This window comes from Miniopterus schreibersii, assembly GCF_964146895.1.
Source record: "Miniopterus schreibersii genome assembly, chromosome: 4".
Taxonomy (NCBI): Eukaryota; Metazoa; Chordata; class Mammalia; order Chiroptera; family Miniopteridae; genus Miniopterus; species Miniopterus schreibersii.
Genome location: NC_138105.1, coordinates 20,623,241 through 20,646,241, shown reverse-complemented (window position 1 = coordinate 20,646,241; position 23,001 = coordinate 20,623,241). Strand labels below are relative to the sequence as shown.

The 23,001-nt window shown below is 44.3% G+C and overlaps 1 protein-coding gene across 1 annotated transcript in view; it reads right to left on the bottom strand.

Annotated features, from left to right (window-relative positions):
• The window catches only part of KLHL3 (kelch like family member 3), a 108,078-nt gene that overhangs the window by 18,314 nt on the left and 66,763 nt on the right, over nt 1-23,001 (bottom strand). Inside the window, exons 7-10 of the mRNA XM_081135535.1 lie at nt 19,523-19,639; nt 16,240-16,389; nt 1,229-1,346; nt 644-841 (exon numbers count right to left, since the gene is read on the bottom strand). Of these exons, the coding sequence (XP_080991661.1) occupies nt 644-841; nt 1,229-1,346; nt 16,240-16,389; nt 19,523-19,639 (583 nt within the window). The remainder of the gene's footprint in view (nt 1-643; nt 842-1,228; nt 1,347-16,239; nt 16,390-19,522; nt 19,640-23,001) is intronic.

Sequence of the window (23,001 nt, the reverse complement as noted above, 5' to 3'; positions counted from 1 at the left end):
AGAGAAATAAAAAATATTGTTTTCACATCCCTGGGGACCAAAGGATGTCATTTTAGTTTAATAGAGTTATTGTCTACAGATACTCCACCTGGAGATATGAGGAGAAATGAGATAATCTCTCCAAGTCCATGTCCACTAAGAGTTTCTAATTCTAACTTCAAAGCCAGATAAAAACCAGGAGCAAGGGGATGTTCCTGCAGTGGCATAGCCTTGCAAAGATTCAGTGGGGCAGGACAAAGGACAAAGGACAAAGACTGGGTCCTGAGCCAGGTCCCTTCCTACGGCTGAACCTCAGCTCCCTCATCTGTCCAACAGAGGGTTCCGACTACGATCCTGAGACACCCTCCAGCTAAGCACGCTCTCTCTCTAAGTCTCATCTTCTGAGTAAATGGGTTCCCAGCCACTACAAAGGAGAAAAACTCTCTTCTGACTATGGGGTTCCTTCCGAGAGCCCTAGGAATGCCAGCACGTGGGCAGTTACATATTCTTGGTGTAGGAAGGCCTGGCTCCGGTGCCCACGCTGGGACAAAGGATGGGTATGTTCATGGGAAGTAGCAATGGATGGACAGAAGGCTGGCCCGAGAACTGGCTGAGCAAACCAGGGCTGCGCGGAGGGTGTGTCCCAGGCTGGGTCAGGACCTACCAGTGCTGCCGTCAAAGCCCCCGACGGCGTAGAGCAGGTCGTTGAGCACGGCCGCGCCCAGCGTGCTGCGGCGCTCCTGCATGCTGGCAATGGACGTCCACTGGTCCTTCACCCCGTCGTACACGTCCACCGTCCGCACGCGCAGCGAGCCGTTGAAGCCGCCCACGGCATACACGTGGCCGGCCATGAACACCACACCTGAGGCACAGACACGAGACCCGGGGTCGTCTCGGGCAGCTGACGGCTCATGTTGATGACCGAGAGTGGGGGAGCGGGCGGGCATGTGAACAGTTCACCACAGAAGGTGACCTCCAACTTTAGATGTCTGGAAGTCATAATGGTATTCATTGGATTTCTTTTCATATTTGCTCTTCTAATTTTGTTTGATTCAAGCAAATACTTGAATTTTAGCTTGAAGTCCCTAAGCACATAAGAACTGACCCCAGAAGGTACAGCTGGTGGGGAAGGGAAAGGGAGGGGGTTTGTAACGCACAGATGCCTGGAAGCAAGAAGCAGAGCAGGGCTTTCGGCACCAGCAGCGGCAGCCGGGGAAGGGCAGCCTGCGCCGGGAGCCGGGCAGCTCACCTGCTCTGCACCTCCTGGAGGGCAGCTCAGCAATCTGGTCCCATCGGTCCTCCTCGAAATCATAGCACTCCACACTGCGGATCGCCTTGGGTGCCTGGCCACCGACCACAATCATGACCTCCAGAAAGACAAGTGAACATTAGCTGGGTCTCCCCAACATCCGATACATGGGTGACCAATCCCCGGTACATGCTAACTGCCCAGCGTCCATGGGTAACCTGAGATGCCAGTTTACAGAGCTACATACATGAAGCTGCTGCCCCTGATCACCAATAGGCATGACTGTTCAAGAGAAGTCTAATGAGCATCTTCCCACAGAAACACAACTACAATGTCTATGCTTCCCAAATGCCACTGCCCAGAGCTGTGTTTAGGGTATATGCAGGTAGTGGAATCTTCTGCAATTTCAGTGCCCTCAAGGACTTGGGGCAGGGAGACTAACTTTTATATCAAAACAAAATATTCCAAAATATATATATCAAAATTTGAGTATATTTTAGAATAGAGTGCAGAATTTGGAAGCATTTTTAAGATAAAATTATTTCAAAAATATTTCTGAATGCATAGACCACAGGGAATACTTATTCATTGCAGTATGGAAAAATTTTGTGAAACACTGCTTTGTGGTAGTTGCCACAAAAACGTGTGTAACTGATGATGATCTGAAAGTCAGTACTAACAGTACCATTTCCAAGGTAGCTACCACTGACAGTCATTATATTAACTATGTTGTCATTCACTTGTCACAACTCTGTGAGGTAGGTATCATCAACTCCAATGACAAATGAGAAAAGTAAAGCTCAGAGAACACAGGTAAATTGCCCAAGGTCACACAGCTAAGAGTGGCAGAACAGGGACTGAAAGCCAGTCTACCTGATATAGAGGTGAGGCCGGCCCCATCCCTCTCCTGCTCTAGAGACAGGGTCCATGCAAAGACAGCTCACCACATCCGTGCTTTTCAAACTGCAGGTCACGTTTCACTAGTGGGTCATGGGATCAATTTAATAGATTGCAACAAGCATACTTTTAATAGAACAGCACATAAAATATAAGAAGGGTGCTATTGCGTGAAATACTTGTTCTGGTTATACACACACACATGTGTCTCCTGGAGAGGAATTTGAACATATTTCTTAGTGTAGGGTATAGTATAAATAAATTAATTAATTAAATAAATGCCACTCTTCTGCCTACAGTAATAGAATTACGATACTTAATTGTGGTATCCCTGTTGTGACTTTTGTCATGTTATTAATAATAAAAATGTAGGTATCAAAGTTAAAAATAGGTTAAATATTTTAATAAACCTGTGCGAGTTCATGGCTATCCCATAATGACATCACATAATCACTCTCACTCACTGGCATTCCAAGGTACTTCCTTAAGTGGAGAGAATGGGGTGGAAGTCTCAGGACTTTCTCATTACCTGTAGCCTGTCTAACTTATTCCACTGGGTCTCAGACTTCAGTGTCCATCAGAATCACCTTGAGGGCTTGTTAAAGCACAAAGGGCTGGGCCCTGCCCAGAGCTCCTGATTCGGGAGGTCAGCAGGGGACCAAGAATCTGCATTTCTAACAAGGTCCCGGTTGATGCTGCTGCTGCTGTTCCAGGATAACCACTGCGTTAACCCATGAACCACAGGGATTTCCTGGTGATGTGCCAGGAACAATTTTTGCCATTATGAATTATTGTAATGCTCTTTACTTCTCCACAGTGTACTTTGGGGGAGAGAAGTGATCATCAAAATCTGTGTGAGCTCACAGAAGTACATCCCTGTGGTGAACGTTATCTGCAATGTGAGGAGGGAGACAACCATTGCTCAAGATAGAAGCATGTACACCCCAAGAGTCCAGATTCAGGCTCACCAGCCGCCCGTGTGGGTCATTCACTGGTCATCAGAGTTAGTCCACAGCTGTCTGTGGCCAAATGGGTGACCAATGTTCAACAACTAGGAATTTAGTCCTGACTTCTGGAACATCCCAATGAGCCCAGGACCCACGCACAGTCCAGGCTTAGAGCTGCTCCCGCTTCTGGAAATAAACATTCTCTACTTGACTTTCCTTCCTGCGTAGGCGCAGAGGGTCCACTGCCCTGTGTCAAGAGCAGCCCTTTTTCAGAGGGAAGCTGAATTCTGCACTGCTTCCCATCTGTGAGCCTTTGCTTAGATAGGCATCCATGAACAGATGGGGTGTTGGTGAACACAGCCTCTTGACAAACTTCAGACAATGCCCAAGCCATCCAGGGCCAAATGACTTGCCCTGTATTCATAAACATACCTAGAACTTGCATTGTCCTTCTGGTCTTGAGTTGGTAAAGCTAAAATGAAGTCAAACTATTGCAAGGATTTTCTTTGAAATCTAATTTTTGGGGCTCAGTAAGAATCAAACCAGTGTTAAGTAAGTTTTTTTCTGCAGTGACCTCAGGCACCCAACACCCTCACATACGCTGCTCCCTCCTTTTGGGAATCTCCTCCCCCTTTCTGATCCCTCTGCTTTAACACCTGCTTATCTTTCAGGTCTCAGGTTACATGTCACTTCCTCCAAGAGGATCTCCAAATCTGAGTTCCATACCCCTTCTCTGAGATCACACATGCCCTGTGTTCTTCCATTAAAATTGCCCAGCACTGTACTTTCACTGTCTGGCGACCTTGTCTCCCCTCCTAGACAGTGCACAAAATGTATCTGCCTCAGTCACCAAGATAAACCTAGGGCCTTATGATTCTAGGTAAAAGTGAGAACTCAAATATTTATTTAAAATAAAGAATGAATGAATAGTAAATAGCACACACAGAGTTAAATGAAAGAAATCTACAGTATGGGGAGGAAATACACAGGCCAGAAAGTCAATTTCTTGGGTTAAGACATGTTAGACACCAGATTACAATTCTGGGGACACTGAGGAAAAACAAAATAAAAAGAGAGTGCTTTTTCCATCTTTGACTCAATTACCAGAAGAAAGGTTTTATTCTTTATACAAGCTGTAAATAAAAAAGGCAAAGCTTTCAGGAAAGCCGACCGTCCCCAGAAACCGTCTTCCACCGAGGGTACCAGAGGGTACATTCACATTGAAGAAAATCCAACATCCACCTCTGAGAATTTTCATAGTATACAGAAACAGAAATATAGAAATACAAAAGTTTCAATGTTCAAGTCAAACAGGAGCAGAAAGACAAAAATAATACAGGACAAGGTTTTCAAAATAAACCTGCCTTTGAGCTCATAAAACCACTGGTAAGAGAAGACTTTTAATATTCAAAACTTGTGCAATGATCTGGGAAGAGCAATTGTGAGGTTTTATGGAATAGGACCATCGGTTTCTGAAAATGTGGAGGTAGCTTGTGGCAGAGGGAGAAGTATATTTCTGCTTCTCTCCTAAATATAAGAAAGCCAGTTTCTATGGCAGCTCTTGCAAGAAGCCATCATACAAGGAACACTACACTCAGAATCATGTAATTGTGCAGAGGAAAAAGAATACATTTCCTATCTTGAATACTAATGAATGATTGTTTTCATAGATGCATGGCCTTAGCAACCAATTAGACAAAATGAGTAGTCCCCAGGTCTACGTGCATTACAGCTCTGAAATTATAAACCTCTAGCTACTTAATGGCCCAGGATGGCAGGGCAAGAAGAGCCCTGGACCATTCTCTTTTGCAAGCCCTCATTTTACATTTTCAGAAAAACTTGGTCCCAAGGAGTTCAATAGGCATATTTGTTTCTTTCCCCAACATCCCTAAATCACAATTTACCAAACATTTGTAATGCCTTTAATAGCAATTGCTGAATCAAATCAGCCTTTTCAATGATCACTACTTTTAACATTTATCCTTCAAGGTAACCCTGAGTAAGAACTACCAGTGGTCATATGGGAATCACAATAAACTAAAGAACCGTTCCAGGCTGACAATTATGCTAGACTGGACATGATCTAATCATGCTCAAGAACTGCAATGCACTTGGGCATATCTCTCAGGGCACCCCAGGGTCCTACCCCCAAGTCTCAATTGACAGTGTGTTGAAGGCTGTAGAGGTTCTGGTAAATGGAGTTCTGGTTGACAAAATATGGGTGAGCAGACTCCACTGTGGGTGGAGGAACAGTCACTGGACAACTCCCAAGGAAAACAAGGTCATTTTGGAAAGTCAAAGGGCCATTTACTTTAGGAAGATTAGTGAGTGAGAACATGGAAAGACTACCTGATTCCTTAGGAAGGAAATTTCATTCCCAGCACAGCACAGTGGTTTCTAAATAAATATAAAATGTTCTTTCACATGAACGATTCTGACTTTACCAGTGTGACTGTGGGATGAAGGTACATTGGTCCTTCCTCGTGACATGAAAACATCTGTGTCTGAGAGCCATTAGGTAGGTGCCAGAGACTAGCCAGGGAAAGAAGCAGCAGGTAAATAGAGCAGACCTTTCCGGCGCATAGTGGATCAAGACTCTAACCCTAAACCTGTAAGTCATTAAACACTCCACTAAGGTGAGAGTAACAACCTGGACTCTGCACACTTTTTTCATCAGGCAAGAGCAGAGTGTGTGTCCAAACTCTCTTCCATGACCGGTGAGCTGGGCAGAAGGCAGGCCCAGCCAGTCGGTCCCTCGGGCCAGGGCAGGAAATGAGACTCTCTCTTACCCTGGTGCGTGGGGCCGCAGGGCTAACACCAAAAGTTCATCCGAAGGAGCATGTCGAGGTTGAGGCAGAAGACTTGTCCCAGTAGGTTCCTGAGCAACAGGTGCTCCAGGCAAGGACTGACAGCCAAGGTACAGAGACGGTGTGAGAGAGAACCAGCAATGCAAGAACAAGATCGGGGGAAGAGAGGAGTGGGAAAATGGGCTTTGGAGTCAGGCACACCTGGGGTCAAATATCAGCCCAGTCACTAAGTGCTGTGTGACCATGGGCAAGGCACTTACCCTCGCTGAGCCTCACTCTCATTACCTATAAGATCAGGATAATAGAATGATCCAAAGCACTTGGTACAGTGCTTTGTAAATAGCACACACTAAATGTTAGCTTTATTAGAGCAACAACAGCATTATTACTATTGCTGTTACTACGAAAGCAACTGCTAAAAAACAGACCCCCAATAAATGGTACAAAAGGACACATGATCTACGAATAGAAGAGTGAGCACCTCCACTAATTCAAGGGGTGATCATGGGGCTTTTTCACAACCTCGGGGTGTTCCCAGGTGTGGCCTGAGTCCAGCGAAAGGGTCCATATGAGAAAGGAGCAGCACCAAGCGCAGGGCCCGACCCAGTGAGAAGGCATCCTCCCGCGCCACAGGCCTTCTTTCCCAAACCATTCCCTGAAAGCAAGACGGTCCAGCTCGGGAGAAAGCCACCCACCTTCAGCCCAGATGGCTTTTTGGTGTCATTTTTTAAATGACTTTGATTTTAATTCTCACCCAAGGATATAGTTATTGATTTTTTTTTTTTTTTTTTTAGAGAGGAATAGGGAGAGCAAGGGGGGTGGGGGAGAGAGAGAGAGAGAAACATCGATGTGAGAGAAAACCATCAATTGGTTGCCTCCCACACATGCCACAACCAGGAACCAAACCCATGAGCCCTGACCGTGAATCGCACCCATGACCTTCTGGTGCACAGGACGATGCTCCAACCAACTGAGCCACACCAGCCAGGGCACGGTGTCATTTTTAAAGAGTTGAGTAGAGATGGCAACTGAACTGAAATCACAGTGAGAAGAGCCAGGCCCAGCACACCTCCAAGGGGCTCATCTGCATCCTGGGGCCTCACGCCTCTGCCACGGTCTGCAGACGGGGGCGGAGGAAGTCGGAGCAGCTGGGACACAGCCTCTGCTCGTCCACGGGACCGCGTGGGCGCCCAGACGATGCTAGTAGCTGTTCCGGCTTGAGCGTGTCAGCCTGATCCGGGCACTCATCGCTCAGAAACACCCTTATTAGCTGGCCAGTCACCTCCTGATTCCTCCTCTTCCTCCATTTCTTTGGCTACTTACCAATTTCTATCTTACTTTCTCAGAGGGGCCTCTTACAATTAAAGCCCCCAGAGGGTGGGAATCGGGTTTCTGTCCACACAGTACCCAGCTAAAATGCTTTTGTGAATTTGGAGGCAGTATACTAGAACAGTTAAAAAGCACAGGGTCTGCAGTCTGTCATCCTTGATTTAAATCTCAGCTTGGCTATTTTTTCCCATTGGTTTTTTTTTTTGTTTTTTTAGAGAGAGTGGGGCGGGGGAGAGAGAGAGAGAGACATTGATGTGAGAGAGACACACCGAATGGTTGCCTCTGAGCCTGCAACCCAGGTAGGAGCCCTTGACCAGAATCAAACCTGAGACCCTTCAGTCCGTGGGCTGATGCTCTAACCACTGAGCAAAACCAGCAGGGCTCAGCTTGGCTATTTACTAGCTGTGCTTTATAGACACATCACAAGTTCTTTGATCCTCCTCCACTGAAGACAGGTAACTTAACCCCCCTTCCCCCACCTTGAGGGTAGGCGAGACTTACTGGCTCATAGCTGGCAAATAAAACACACCAGAAGTGGTGGGACATCACTTGGAGAGTAGGTTACAGACAGACTACAGCTGCTGTCTCAGGCGTGCTCTTCATCCTCTCCCTGTAGCAGAATCACTTACAATGGGGGACGCCAGCTGCCATGTCATGAGGGCGCTCAAGCAACTTGTGGAGAGGCCACAGGGGGAGGAACTAAGGCCCACAAGGAACCACGAGAGTGAGCTTAGAATCAGATCCTCCCCAAACAAGCCTTGAGGTCACTGCAGCCCTAAGCAACAGCTCACTGCAACTTTGTAAGAGGCTTTTTTGCCCAGGACAACCCAGCTAAGCCGCTCTGGGATTCCTGCCCACAGAAACTGAGAGATCATAAACATTTGCTGTGTTAAGCCACCAAGGTTAGGGTAATCTGTAATGCAGAAATTGGTCACTAACACATACTGAAAAGGTGACATAACCCAAGATCCAATTTCCTCATGTGTAAATGAGGATAATTACAATTTTGAAGATCCTATGAGATAATAAATGTAAATCACTTAACCCAATGCTTGGCACATGCTAAGTGTTCAGCAACTGGGATCTGCTATTACCATAATTGGGGGTGAGTACTGTGCAGCACTCAAAAGCATGAGCTTGGGTCGCCCAGACCTGGATCCAAGCCCTCATGCTGCCACTTAGCTGGGCAGGTCATTCAATCTCACTGAATCTCACTTTTTTCCAACACTGGAACTTCCAGAGTTGCTGCCAAGATAAGATAATGTATGTAAAGGGCTTTGTCTAAAACACAAGGAAGCTGTATTTAGACAATCCTGCTTGTATCATCATTAATGCCCTTGGTGATAAGGACAATGGCCTAAGGAAGCAACAGGGCACAGTACAAGTTACTCTAAGGGCCATCAAATGGTGTGAGCCAGTTCTCTCCTGCAGTCACCTAAGCCAGTTTCTCATAGACAACTTGCGTTTGACCTTGGAGACAGCTCAGGGCTCTGCCCTGCAGAAAGCTATGCCCAGCCCCTTGCCCCTCTCCATGTTCCTAGAGTGTCTTGCCCATAGCTCCATGTGGTACTTACACAGTCCATTATAATTGTTCCTTTACATCTAACTCCTCTCCACCTAGACTGGAGCACCTTGGGGAAGGGTCCAGCTCAAATTTGTCTTTGTGGCTCTAAAACCTAACCCAGTTCCTGGCAATTAGTGACTCAATGGAAGGGTATTGGATGAGTGGATTAATAAACTAATAAGTTAATGCATACATGATAGTTTATAGTTTATTGCCAGTGTTGTTTTTCAATCTAAGTGTTTTACAACCCATCTAACCCCCAGGAACAACAACTGGCTTCATTCAATATTGGACTCGTGGGCTGAACTAAATGTTCCAGGGTCTACATTAGTGATCAACACGGGATATGAAGTAGGACATAAATCCTTACTACAACCATGCAAAACCACATACGTGAATGCTGAAAGCATTGGCAAACAACTAAGGGTGACAGAAATGGCCAGTATTAAATCTCCATGAGGTTATTTCTTTTTTTAAAAAATATCTCTTTCATTCATGAAAACTTTTACTATCACCTACTCTGTGTCACATACAGGCTCTGTGCCAAGGACACAGATGAGTAACACCTGAGGTTATGGAACCAGTTTAGTGGAGGAGCCAACACCATCGGAGGGAACCCTAAATACCTACCTCCCTGAAGTGTCAGCCTGGGGCCCTCAGTCATCTCCTGCGCATGTTTTCCAGAAAGGAATGAAGCCATCATCAACCTGACCTCTCCTTCTCCATTCAATAAGGTTTCTCACCAGTTATATTTCTATATATTAGCAATAAACTATCAGAAATTTGAATTTTAAAAGAAAAGCTATTATTTGAATTTAAAACCAAAAAACTATGAAATACCTAAGGCTAAACCTAACAAACTATAGGCAAGACTCATACACTGAAAACTATAAAACATTACTAAGAAGTTAAAGAAGGCCTAAAAAAAATGAAGATATATACTGTGTTCATGAATCAGAAGATTTCGTATTGCTAATCCATCAATTCCCCCTAATTGACCTAAAAATTCAACATAATCCTTACCAAAGTCCCCACAAGCTTTTCTGTAGAAATAGGCAAGCCAATTCTAAAACTTACATGGACATGCAAACAAGTGAGAACAGCCAAAACAACGCTGAAAAACTAACATGGAGAACTCGCACCACCTGATTTCAAGAATTACAGTAAAGTTAGTCATTCAGGCAACATGGTATTACTGTAAAGATAGACAAATAGATACAAGGAACAGAATAGAGTACATAAATAGACCCACACACATTTATTCGATCATTTACAACAAAGGTGTCCACGTAATTCAATGGAGAAAGGAGAATCTTTCCAGTAAATGCTGTGGGGGAAAAGCTGGACATTCAAATGCAAAATAAATGAACTTTGACCCTTTACTTCACACACCATTTTTTTAAATCTCAAAATGGATCATCAACCTAAATGTAAAGCCTAAAACTGAAATTTCTAGAAGAAAGCATAGGAGAAAAATCATTACAATCTTAGATTAGGCAAAGATTTTTTTTTTAGATAGAACACAAAGTACATAATCATAACAGAAAAAAATTTGATAAAATTAAAAACTGCCCTCCCAAAGATACTGCTAAGAAAACAAAAAGATAAGACATATATTTGCAAAATACATATATCTGATAAGAGACTTCTATCTAATTTATAAAGAATTCTTACAATTCAATAAGAATAACCCAATTTTTTTCCATGGGAAAAAGATCTGAACAGACACTTTACCAAAGAAGATACACAGATGGCAAATAAGCACATGAAAAGATGCTCAACAGCATTAGTCATTAAAGAAATGCAAATTAAAACCACAGTGAAATATCACCACTTACCTACTAGAATGGCCAAATTTTTTAAAAATAGATAATACAAGTAGATAATTTTTAAAAATAAATAATACAGGAAACTGTAAAGTAACTGGAACTCTCATCCACTGCTGATGGCTATGGATAATGGTATAGCCATCTTAAAAAAATGTTTAGCAATTTCTTATAAAGTTAAACATATACTTACCATACAACCCAGCAATCCTACTCCTGGGTATTTTCCCAAAAGAAATTAAAATATATGTCCAAACAAAGAGCTATAAGTGAATCTGTAAGCAGGAGTTCAAAGCAGCTTTATTTGTAATAGTCAAAAACGCGACACCCAAACGTCCATCAGCTGGCGATTGGATAAATTACAGTACATCCATAATGGAAATTACTTAGCAGTGAAAAGGAATGAACTCCTGGTACATGCAACAATGTGGATGAATCTCAAAAGCATTATGCTAAGAGAAAGAGGGTAAGCTCAAAAGGCTACATACAGCATGGTTCCACTTATATGACATTCTAGAAAAGACAAAAGTACAAGGACAGAAATCAGCAATAGAAGCCATGGGCTGGGGGTGGAAGAAGGAACTTGACTACGAAACAGCACAAGGGAACTTTCTGGAGTGACTAAAATACTCCGTAAGTATTTACAGAGTAAATACTTTTGATTAGAATGGTGGTTCCATGACTGCATGCATTTGTCAAAATTCATCAAATTGCATCCCTATAGAGTGGATTTGACCATGTATAAAATTATTATGCCTCATAAATCTGAATTTAAGAGAGAGAATCTGGGGTGCAGCTACTAAGGGGAAGATATGCGTGTATCGGGGCAGAGGTACGTGGGAAATCTGTACCTTCCCCTCGATCTTGCTCTGAACCTGAAGCTGCTCAAAAAATAAACTCTTGATTTTTAAAAAGAAGTAAATGTATTGGCAGTGTACCTATTAACAAGACCAATGGAATGCTATGTTTTAAATAAAGGCGATTTTGATAATTAAAAAGAAAGAAAAGAATCCTTCTCATCGGCCACCAGAACCTGAACCCATGTCCCCGGAAAGCAGTTTGGTATAAGGAAAGCACAGCAGACTCTGCAGGGGAGCAGACCTTGGGTCAAACCCCAGCTCTGCAATTACCAGCTATGTAACTGGGCAAATAACTTAACTGCATGTGAACAGTACTGACCTATGTTGTGATGATTTAATGACATAATGTACAATCTGATAATCCTCAAAGTGAGAGCTTTCCTCACAAGCCCCGTTCCTCGAACTCACAGTGGGGATCCCCCTCATCATTTTAAGTGCCCAAACAATGGTGGCAGGAATAGAGTTTGAGAAGCAGGTGGAACAGTCTAACTTAAATCATTCAAGGATTAAAGTCAGGGGAACAATGAGGCAAAGGGCAGCAATGCCTTTTTTTTTTTAAGTTCCATCATCAGAGTCAAAGGAAATCCTAGTTCCAGTTGCCTGCAGAAGGCTATGTGCCCAGGGATCTAAACATTCTCATTCTGAAAAGAAATGGTCCCTAAGGAGTACAGGCCATGGGGGGGGGGGACTTTGGCCTCATGAAACACAGGGCAGATTCTTCTCACCTACAGACTCAATATCTGGGAAAGTGGGGGAAGGTCTCAGCAAGCCTAGTCCAGGCTCAGACACAGACTTGGCTTTGATTTTTAAATCTGTCTTTTTGTGGGTATTGTGGCAAAAGTTAGATGTAGAGTCTAAAAAAGAAGAGGCCACTGGGTATTGGTCTCTATAAAAAGAAACTGGGCCAGCTCTGTACCATTTTCCATAGCTCCAGAATACACTACCCAGGAAAAGATGTCATTAACCTGATAACATAGTATCACAAAACATGCAGCAGGGCCAGCTAAAAACCCAGGATAGAAAAAGCCTCTTCCATGTAAAACAACAGTGCACCTTAGAATCAATAATATCAAGACACAAAGGTTGGGGAAATTTAGATCATAATGAAGGTGGTTTTCAAATGGATGGGAGGGAGATTAGTTAATAAAATAACTTGGGGCAACAGGCTCGTGGGCTGCAATACAAAGAAAACTGTATTCCTACCCTCACTCCTTAACCCAAATAAATTCTAAGTGTATTAAAGATTCAAATGTAAAACAAAAATCATAAAAGTACTTAAAGAAAACATGCGAGTATTTTTTTTTTAATCTCAGAGTAGGAAAAACATTTCTAAGCGTGATACAAAACCTATGCTATAAAGCAAAAATTAGATCAATTTGACTACTTAAAAACTGTTTTGGAGGATTCAAAAAACATCATAAATAAGTTTAGAGGCAAACTGAAAACTAAGAAAAAAATATTCTAAATACACACAAAGGCCTAACCTCTGTAACATAAAAAGAGCCCTTAAAATCCCTTGATAAAAACACAGTCCAGCTCTGGTTGGTCTGGCTCAGTGGTTAGAGCGTTGGCCTGCGGACGGAAGGGTTGCAGGTTCAATTCTGGGTCAAGGGCACATACCTGGGTTGAAGGCTTGATCCCCAGCAACCAGTCAATGTGTCCCTCTCACATCAGTGTTTCTCTCTCTCTCTCCCTCTCCCTCCTCCTTCCCCTGCACTCTCTCTAAAAAAAATCAATGGAAAAAGTATCCTTGAGTAAGGATTCAAAAAAAAAAACACATACAGTCCAATAGGAAAATGGGCAAAGGATATGAACAGAGAATCTTAAAACAAAGAAAAGAAATACAAATGCCAAGAATCATATGAAACCAATATCAATCTCACTCACAATTAAAGAAATGCAAACCAAAACAAGATGTCAGCTTTTAAAAGATGTTTGAAACAGAAATGTTTATATTAAAAAATGGAAATAACTGTAAACCCATCAATAGAGGACAGTTAAACAAATAACAGTACATAAATATAATTAAATACCCTGTACCTGTTACAATTTAAATGCTGAAATAACTGTAAACCCATCAATAGAGGACAGTTAAACAAATAACAGTACATAAATATAATTAAATACCATGTACCTGTTACAATTTAAATGCTGATTTTACCCATACTGATAACATTCAAAGAAGTCTGTAGAATACGGTTGAGTAGGATTAAAAAAGATTTTAATCTATGTAGTAAGATTCCGTTTGAAAGCGTACATTTTTTAATCTATTTGTGAATAAGTGCACAGAGATATGTCTGAAAGAAAATTCACCAAAACAACCACAGTGATTGCCCCTGGGTGGAGGGATTTCAGGTGATGTTTAAAACTATTTCAAAACTGCAGTATCCTTTTAATAATCTAAAACGAGTACATATTCCTATAATTAAAGAAAACTAATTTATTTTCATATTGAAAAAATATGAAGATATTTCAACAAAATAAAACAAAGTATCAGTGAGATATTTCAACAAAATAAAACAAAAGATTGTCGACATGCAGTAAGGCAAGTGGCCAGTCAGACCAAGGCCTCTGCCCTGTGGCTGCCTCTTGTAACCAGAACTAGGCAGCAGGAGGTAGACAGGTACGTATACGTTCTCAGATTTACAAAGGTGAACCAGGGTGCAGGATGGCATGGGTTCAGAGAACAGGTCTAGGGGGTGAGAAAGACTCAAGTCAAACCCCGGTCCCACACATTAGCTGTTGGAGACAGGCCAGTGAGCCAGGACAAGCGAAATAGCGAAAATGAGGCAGAGAGCTGAACACGCTGGCCGAGCGATTTACAGCAGATACAGGTCATCTCCTTAGAAATAGCATCTAGGCCTCAGCTGTATTTCAGCTCCAGACCCAGAAAAGCAGCAAAAGCAGGTGGATGACTCCAGAACCAGCTGCAATGACTAACGACCCCCTGCCCTGACACTGGCCAGTGAGTGGAGCACACCTAGAAACCTGGTGACTATTCTGCTGAAACCCTCTCCAGAGACCTCCCCTAAGATTCCTGCCTGCAAAGGAGAGACAAAAGCCTCAAGACAAAGGATCCAGCACTCGCTCTCCCTCTGGGGAGCAGCTGGCACCACTCCTTCCCCCTCTTCTTCCCCACAGACACACAGCTCCTAAACTCTAAGGGGCCCCACGAGGCTTGCCACCAGGGGGGCAATGGGCAGTGGCAGCTCGTTCTGGGCTAACCCCCTGAACCTGTCCCCAAGGCCCCCTTTTCTCTGACTTCCCAGGGAACTAAGGCAGCCCAGCCTAGGCTCTCCTGTTGCTTCTTCTATGCTCAGCGGTTCCTTGTTTCACTGTCCCCAGCTTTAATAAACGTTCCCTTATAGTCATTGAGACTTGTGTTGTGAAATCTTTCCTGCATGAAGTCAAGAACCCACGCCCTACAGGCCAGCCCTAGGCAGCCGCGCACAGGGCCAGGGCCCCTTGCTGGTAGCATGCTGACCTTGGCCAGGTCACTTACTCTCTCTGGCCCTCAGTCTCCTCCTGTAGCATGAGGATGACCGCCTTTACCTTGCAGGGTTGTTAAGAGGATGAAATAAGACAGAATGTGATTCCTTCAGCTCACTGCTTGGCACGTAACAAGCATTCCACAGACGGCAGTGCTTGTGCTATGATCTGGGACACTTGGAACCTTCGATGACTTTACAACCACTATATTCTCCATGACCCAGGCTCACAGAGCAGAGCAGAGAGAGGAACCCCTCGGAGAATCCGAACGCCTGGTGTTGGACAGCATGCTTCTGTGGCCCCCTGACCCTTCCTGGAAGCAGCAGGTGCAGAGTACGGCAGCCAGTGGGGGAGAAGGCAGGACAAGGCAAGGGGAAGAAGGCAGGACAAGGCAAGGGGAAGAAGGCAGGACAAGGCAAGGGGAAGAAGGCAGGACAAGGCAAGGGGAAGAAGGCAGGGCAAGGCAAGGGCCCAGCTGATCCCCTGGTGCCGCCCGCTGCGCAGTCGATGAGCCAGCACGACTCAGTCCTCTCCGCCCACCCGTCCTCCTGGGCCGGCTGGAACCTTCCCACACGCAGCCGTGTGTTAGGGTCCTAGGAGGGCCACTCCAATGCCAAGCCAGAAAGGACGTTAGGGATCATCTAGCACCTTTCACTCAGCAAATGAGGGACCTGAGGACCAGAGAGGGGAGGAGACTTGCAGGGAGCCAAAGCACCCAGCACCCTGCACAGACTCTTGATCACGGGGCCCCCTCCTGTGCTCATCCTTGCCTTCCCCTGGCTGCCCCCTCCTGCCCCTCACAAGGTCTCATTTCCGATTTCCATCCCCGCTTCATGACCTGTCAGACTTCTTAAGCCCCTTCTCTCCTATGACAGTCCTAATTGTCCTTTATGGCTCTGTGGTAAGGGAAGGAACCAGAATAGAATTGTTCTGACTCAAATAACAGCCTAGAAAGAGGATTATCATGGCCATCGCCAAGTCAAAACCCACACAGCCATTCTTCTGCTTCCAAAAGCAATGCAGCTCAAACCATGGTGTGGGTAGCGGGAAGGGCTCTGAGGTATTGTCCTCCCTGGTGATGCTGGAGATTACCTTGAAACTCTTAAGAAAGGAAGAGTCCAGAAGAGAGAGGTACCAGCAGATTTAAGAGGAACCAGCAGACTCCATCTCTTAGGTCCTAATGCAACCAAGATGCAGTGCAGCCATGGGCGAGGAAAGACTTGGAGGCAGGAGCGGAGGCCCCTTCCCGGGACACCGTCCCAACTCTTGGCAGTGACTGGGCGGGGGCTTACCTTGGGTAAACTGACGGGAGTCCTAGGCTTGGTCCTGGGGTTCTTAATCAGGAGTCTCTGGTCGAGAGGGAGCAGGTGATATTTCATGGCTTCAATGAGGAAATCCTTACAGGTATTATTATTCTTTATCAAAGCTTCTTCTTCAACTGTCTGGAGGTAATAAACCACAGGTAGTAAATCCAGGAGCAGAGCCTGGCCACATTTGCCATGCTGTCACCCCGGCTGAGTCATTGGGCACTGCCACACTCATTCATGCTCACAGCACATCACCTCAAACCTCGAGAGGAAGGTCCACAGGGTTACAACTTGGTGGTCACCTCCTGCATTTCAAGGGCACTTAGGGGTGATTAAGCTCAGGCATCAGACAGACAGGGATACAAATCCCAGCTCTACCGCTTAACTCCTCTGATCCTCAGTTTTCTCATCTGTAAAATGGGCATATCAAAAATTATCCACAACCTCACTGATTGTGTGTTTTCATTTGTTTGCTTTGAAGTTTAAAATGAGATTATGTAAAACAAAGGCACTGGTGTCCTGAAAGCCTTTTTCCACATTCCACCTGGTTTGAATGCATCAGAATGTTTACGGCAAACGGTTAGATATTCGAGAGGAGGAAAGCGAAGAAGAGGAAGAGGGCGGGACCCATCAGCCAACCTTTGGAGGCATGAAATGAAACAAGGTGATTCACATCCATATTCTCAAGTGAAATCCTCAGGGGAAAAACTGGCCAGTGCGGCACTCTCTAACAGAGCGGTGATATCAGAGAAGAAAAAGCGTCCTACACAAAAGCCCTACCTACTGACCTCACCCTGGACCCCATCTAAGCTGGGACAATAGCTTCTTCACCTCTGATTCCAGAGTTATGGACCTAAGCAGGTATCAGCCAGTATAACCTTAAATGTTTCCTGAGCAAGACCATCACCTGCTGTGCAGCGCTAGAGCTGGCAGGGAAAGGACTGCAAAGACAGGGCCTCTGTCACCTCTGGGCACTTCCTTCCCCAGAGATGGATCCCAAGAATATTACCAAGAACACTATCTTCTTGGAAGGTTGTTGTTTTTGCCCTCCCACTGAGGGACTGAGCCAGGTTGGGGCAGATCATAAACTTTTAAGGTCAGTTAAAAATATTAAAAGGGTGAGAGAGGATTTCTAAAAAAGCTTGGGAGGAAAGAGGAATGCACAAATAGCATTTCTCCCAAAGAACTCATTCAGCTTGAATGAAAAGCTCCCCTACAGAGTTAGTGCTTCATGGGTACCATTTCATTTTGGGGTGATGAAAAAGTTGTAGGAATAGATATGGTGACGGTTGTACAGCTTGATGAATGCAGTTAACACCACTAAGTTATCCACTCAACACGGTCAAAACGATGACTTTTATGTTATATAGTTTATAGTCTATAGGTTATAGTTTTCACAATGAAAACTTATTTTAGAGATGCAGCATGTTACATAAACATTTAATGAAATATTAAACAGTAAATATTTAATGAAAGCCTAATAAAGGTTAACTAGTGAAAACAAACGAACAAGGAGACGCCTCCCTGAGAAGTCAGACAGTGCTGGTGCAGGTCTGCCCAGGGCTTCCCCTCTCCCTTCTTCCTCTCTATGACCAGCCAGCCCCGGTGGGTTACACCAGTATGAACTTTGAAGGGCAAATAAGGGTTAATGAAATACCCTCTTCTTCCCGCGGTGTTCTGAAAAGAGCCCTTTTTAAAAAGGAGTCTTACACAACAGTTCTCATGTCCATTGTTCTGACCCCTTCTCCAGATCTAAACCCTACTTTGCCATAATAACCCAGGAACTATTTCCTTATGTCACTGTTAAGTTTCGGCTGTGGACACCTGCTGCAGGTTGTGACTAGGGATCTCTACGGCCCCTTTAGCTTTCTCTGGAACCCAGGTCCACAGGCTGCCCTTCCTCCCTGTGGAAGCAAGACTGTGCCCGAGGCCAAACATCCACTTCTACCTTAGGTAAGTTTCCCACAGGACAGTGGGAGGTTTGACTCTGACCCTGGGAGCTTTGGCTGCTTCAGTCCCTCTGCTTAGGGGACCTTTTCCACAGGAAGGATATGCTGCCACTAGGTGGCAGTGGTACCATTCAAAGTGCAAAATGCAGGGCTCAGCACCTGAGGAAGGGCTGAGGTTGAGAGTTCAGAGAACATTTCCCTGGCATCAGGGGCTGTGGACTAGTGTCGCGAGCTGAGGACTTCACAAGTGCTGTGAGGACACAGTTTCAGCTAGATGCACTGAGCACTGCTGCAGGCTCCACATGGACTATCTCATTCTATCCACAAACAACCCTACACATGCAGGTGCAATTTTTATCAGAAGAGAACACTGAGGTTTAGAAAGGCTGAGTATTTCTCCAGTGTTAGACAGCTGGGACGGGACAGAGCTAGGCTTCTGGGCGGCTGAGCCTCCTCTTATCTTTCCTTCACTTTTTTCCATTCCTTCCAGAGACTTGTCAGGGACAGCTAAGGGCTGGCTCACTGCCTCGGAGTTTTGTTTCGTTCATATATCTAAGTTTTAAACTCTGCCTGCTTGGAAGAGTATACAATGTCATTTACTGTATAAAATAAGTCATGTAACAGATAAACAGAAGAGAGAGCATTAAAGGTGGCAGCCTGCTTAGCGCAAGGCGTGTGTGATAGAGCCAGACAGGCTTGGATTTGAATCCTACCCTGCCTCTTACAAGTTGGTAACTTCAGATAAATCCAACCTCCCTCAGCCTCAAGGCCCAAGTTTGTAACAAAGGGGGTTATAATCTCTGCTCACAGGATTATTATAAGGATCAAATGAGAAAACATATGGCACTGTGTTTTCAGAGGAGGTAAATGCAACATGCACTCCAGGCCCCTGTGAGAGTTGGTTTATCAATCCCAAATTGGGCTCCAAGTGGCCTAAAACTAAGGCAAAGGGAACAAAGCAACATTATGGAAACAACCGTTCTCACTTGGTCTCCTACAATAAAAGCAGCTAATTTATCGAACATTTGTTTGGCCCTGCTCCGCACTAAACACCTAACTTAGATATTTACAACTCCTTTGGTCCCCACAGCAACCCTGCTGGGCTCTATTATAATTTCCCTTCTATTGAAGAAGAAATTGAGGCTTTAAGACGTTAAATAAAACTCCAAGCTAACAAATAGTAGAGCAGGGACACCTCACACTTAACCCAATGGGCTGATGTCCTCAAGCTGCATGGAAGACCCAGAAAACTCCTCAACCACTCCAGACAACCAGGGCTGCCCGCTGCTACTCCTGAGGCTTGGGTAAGCAGGACTCACCTGGACTAGGTAATCCCTAGGTAGGAGAGGGAGACGGACATGTTCCATCAGCTTTGCCATGTACTCTAAACGGGTTTCCTTCTCGTAATTGATCCACGAAATCACAGCTTCAAATACCTATAAAGAAAATCAACACAGATAACTTTACCAAAGAGACAACAGCTTCCAAACAACTTCCTCAACCTGAAAAACAGGAAGAAAAAAAAACATTAAAAGTCACCTGCAAATGTGTTTAACTTAAAGTTCAATATTTAAAATAAAACAAAAATAGAAAGTCTTTGTTTACGAGCTGATGCAAGCGAGTGATCACACACACATGTGCGTTATGTATGATAAACCTGCTGCAAATGTAGAATCATCAAGTTTCATTGCAAAATCAAAATCAGCTCCAGCAGTTATTAAGAGTAAACATACAGAGCAGTCGCTCTGAACCAAATTTAATAGACTGCTCAAGAGGACTAGAGCCCTGGGGGCAATGTCATCATCCCGTCACACACCCCATCTCCCCATGCACCTCCCATGGCCAGGAAACGCAGAATACCAACAATAAGAATTCCCTCTGCCAAAAGCGGGTGGTGACGGAGAATATGACACTGAATGACAGAGAATTTCTGACACCGAATGACAAAAATTTCTCCTCTGGTTCAGGCTCTCCTTTGAGGAGAGGTTTCATTTCTACACAAATCAAAACTGGGCTTGGAACCAGAAAGGAGGCTCCAGGGTTTGGGTGTCTGCCTTACTCAAGGATAAATCCAAATTAAACTCTGCTCCACCGTAAACACGCAGACAGACAACACTCAATGCTGGTGAGGCTGTGGCGAAACAGCCTGTTTGTGGAAACTTCGTTATCATGGCCTTTTAAGGGGAGAGAAGGGTTTGGCAGCGTCCATCAAAGTTTTAAATGTGCATACTCTTTGACCAAAAAATAAAGCCCTAGCCTACAAAAATACTCACAGAAGTGGAACAAGAATGTTCCAAGATGTTCGCTGCACATTTTTTTAACAGGATAAAGAAGGAAACAACCCAAAGTCCACTAGCGGAGAAATGATTAAACTAGTATCCATACCATGGGATATTTCCAGCTGTTGAAAAGAGTAAAACACAACACCGGGTGTCAGAAAGCACGAGGGTGGTGAAAGGTTAAGGGGGTAGGACAGAGAGACGCAGACAGAGCCTCCTAGCGGGCTGGCACTGCCAGCATTTGGGGCGATTTGAACACCGAAGAGAACAGGGAAGAAGTCATATCAGTGCCGCGTGGGCAGGAGGGGCTGGGTGGCGGCTGGGAGGGGGCCAAAGGACACTCCTGGTGGTAGGTATGGTCTCTGTCTCACAGGGGAACACGCATTTGTCAAAACTAGTCAACTGGACACTTAATATCTATACACTTCATACATCAATTTAAAATGTTCTTAGTTAAAACAATAGTAATGAATGGTAATGAATAAAAAAGGAACCTCTGCGTCCACAGGAACTCTTAAAAAAAAAAAGTGGGAAGGGCTCTTCAACACAGAAAAGTGCCAGCTAATAAAAGTAGAAGGAATAATAGAATTAGAAGAACGTCATTTTGCAAATACCAACTGTAATATTTGATTCAGCAAAGGTCATCCAGGGATGCTGAAATCATTGGGTGAAAAGTTGCTGGGGAACAAGATATATCCACAATTCTCAAAGTAGCACCTCGAAGGTCATTTATGAATTACATGGGGAGGAGGGACGAGAGCCTCAAACGGGAGACCTGACAGGTGCCACCTTTAACCAGAGATCAAGGTTACCAACAGTAGGACAAACAAATTATATTCCCGATTGTGATTTAATGGGAAAGGAACAGTATCCCCTACGTAGCATTTTTCCTAAAATGTTTAACCGGAATCTTACAGCAGGGAACAATCCGACAGCTCCATGTTTGGACCACACTCTACAAGACAGTGGCCTGGATTCTTCAAAACTGTGAATATTGGGGCCAGGCGGGGATCCAGTTCTAGGTTAAGGGGTTTAGAGACAGGAGAACCAAATGCAGTGCGTGATCCTTGCCTAGATCATGGGTTGAAAAGAAACAGTCATAAAGGACTTTTTCAGGACTATGAGGAAATTTGAATACGTACTATATATTAGATAATATTATGGTGTCCGTGTTAAGTTTCTTTAGTATGGTAATGGTTTTATGGCTAGAAAAGAAAACTTCCTTGCTCTTGGGAGGTGCATGCTAAAATATTTAGGGGGGAAGTGTCATGACGTCTGCAATTTATTGTCAAATGGTTCAGCAAAATAAAAGGGTAAATATGTAGAGAGAGGAAAAGAAAGCAAATGAAACAAAATGTTAACAACTGGCAAATCTAGATAAAGAGCGTATGAATGTTCATTCTCTCAAACTTTAACATAGTTTTGAAATATTTCGAAATAAAAAGTGGAGGGAAGAAGAAAAGAAATTCTACAGAAAAACTAAAAAACATTACAACAAAATTTACAATGTGGCATGAAGTTGAAATGAAAACTATATTTCCCTGGGGGGGCGGGGGGCGGGGCTCTAATTTTTCTTAACCTAGCTATATTTTTTGTGTGTGTTGATATGTTAATGGTGCTTTGCCTCTAAAATACTTGAACTTAATACCCAAATATATACTTAAGTCAGGCTGGGCACACGTGGATTGATCAAGGAATCAGGAAGGGAAGGGAAGAGAATGGAACAGGAGCAATATATATATATATATATATATATATATATATATATACACACACACACACACACATTTTGCTCCCAGATCTGTGTAAAATAACCTACATATGCACAAACATACATACCATGGAAGTCCTCCTTGTCTAGTTCATTTTTAAAAATTAATTAACTCTCACAGAGCAATCTCTCTCACCCCCACAGCATTATTTTATGAATAACTGTTTCTTCAACTAGCCCTCAGATCTATGAGATCAGAGACCTTTGTCTTATTTGCTGGCACATAATACACACACAAACACTTTGTTAATGAATGAATGGACAAGTGAATTCAGAATGTAAGGGGGCAGCGGAACCTGCCCAGGCTGGAGCCAAGGGCAGGACTGGGGAGGTGGGGGCTGGAATCTTGGGGGAGAGGGCAGAGCCAGGACACAGGCCAAAGGGTGCTGGAGAAGTCTGGTGTTGCTGGGTCGGGTGGTGGGCAGCCACAGTCCCACTGTGCCTTGTGTTGGGGTTACCCACATCCCCTTCCACTCCCCTTTTCTAGACTGTGAGCTCTCGCAGGACGAGAAGTGCACCTCCTCCGTCTCCGCACCTCCTGCCGCCTCGCACCCTGCCAGGCACAGAGCAGGCGGGTGCTTGAGAGAGCTTTGCTAAAGAAGGAACTGCGAGTCCTTGAGTAGGTGGCATTTACTGATCCCGCCCTCCCCCATCAACCAGCTTAGTCTTTGTTATAAAAGCTGAAAAGCAAGCTGAGTCTAATGAAGTCGATATTTAACCTTATCTTTGTTTTTGGCTTGACTTGTCG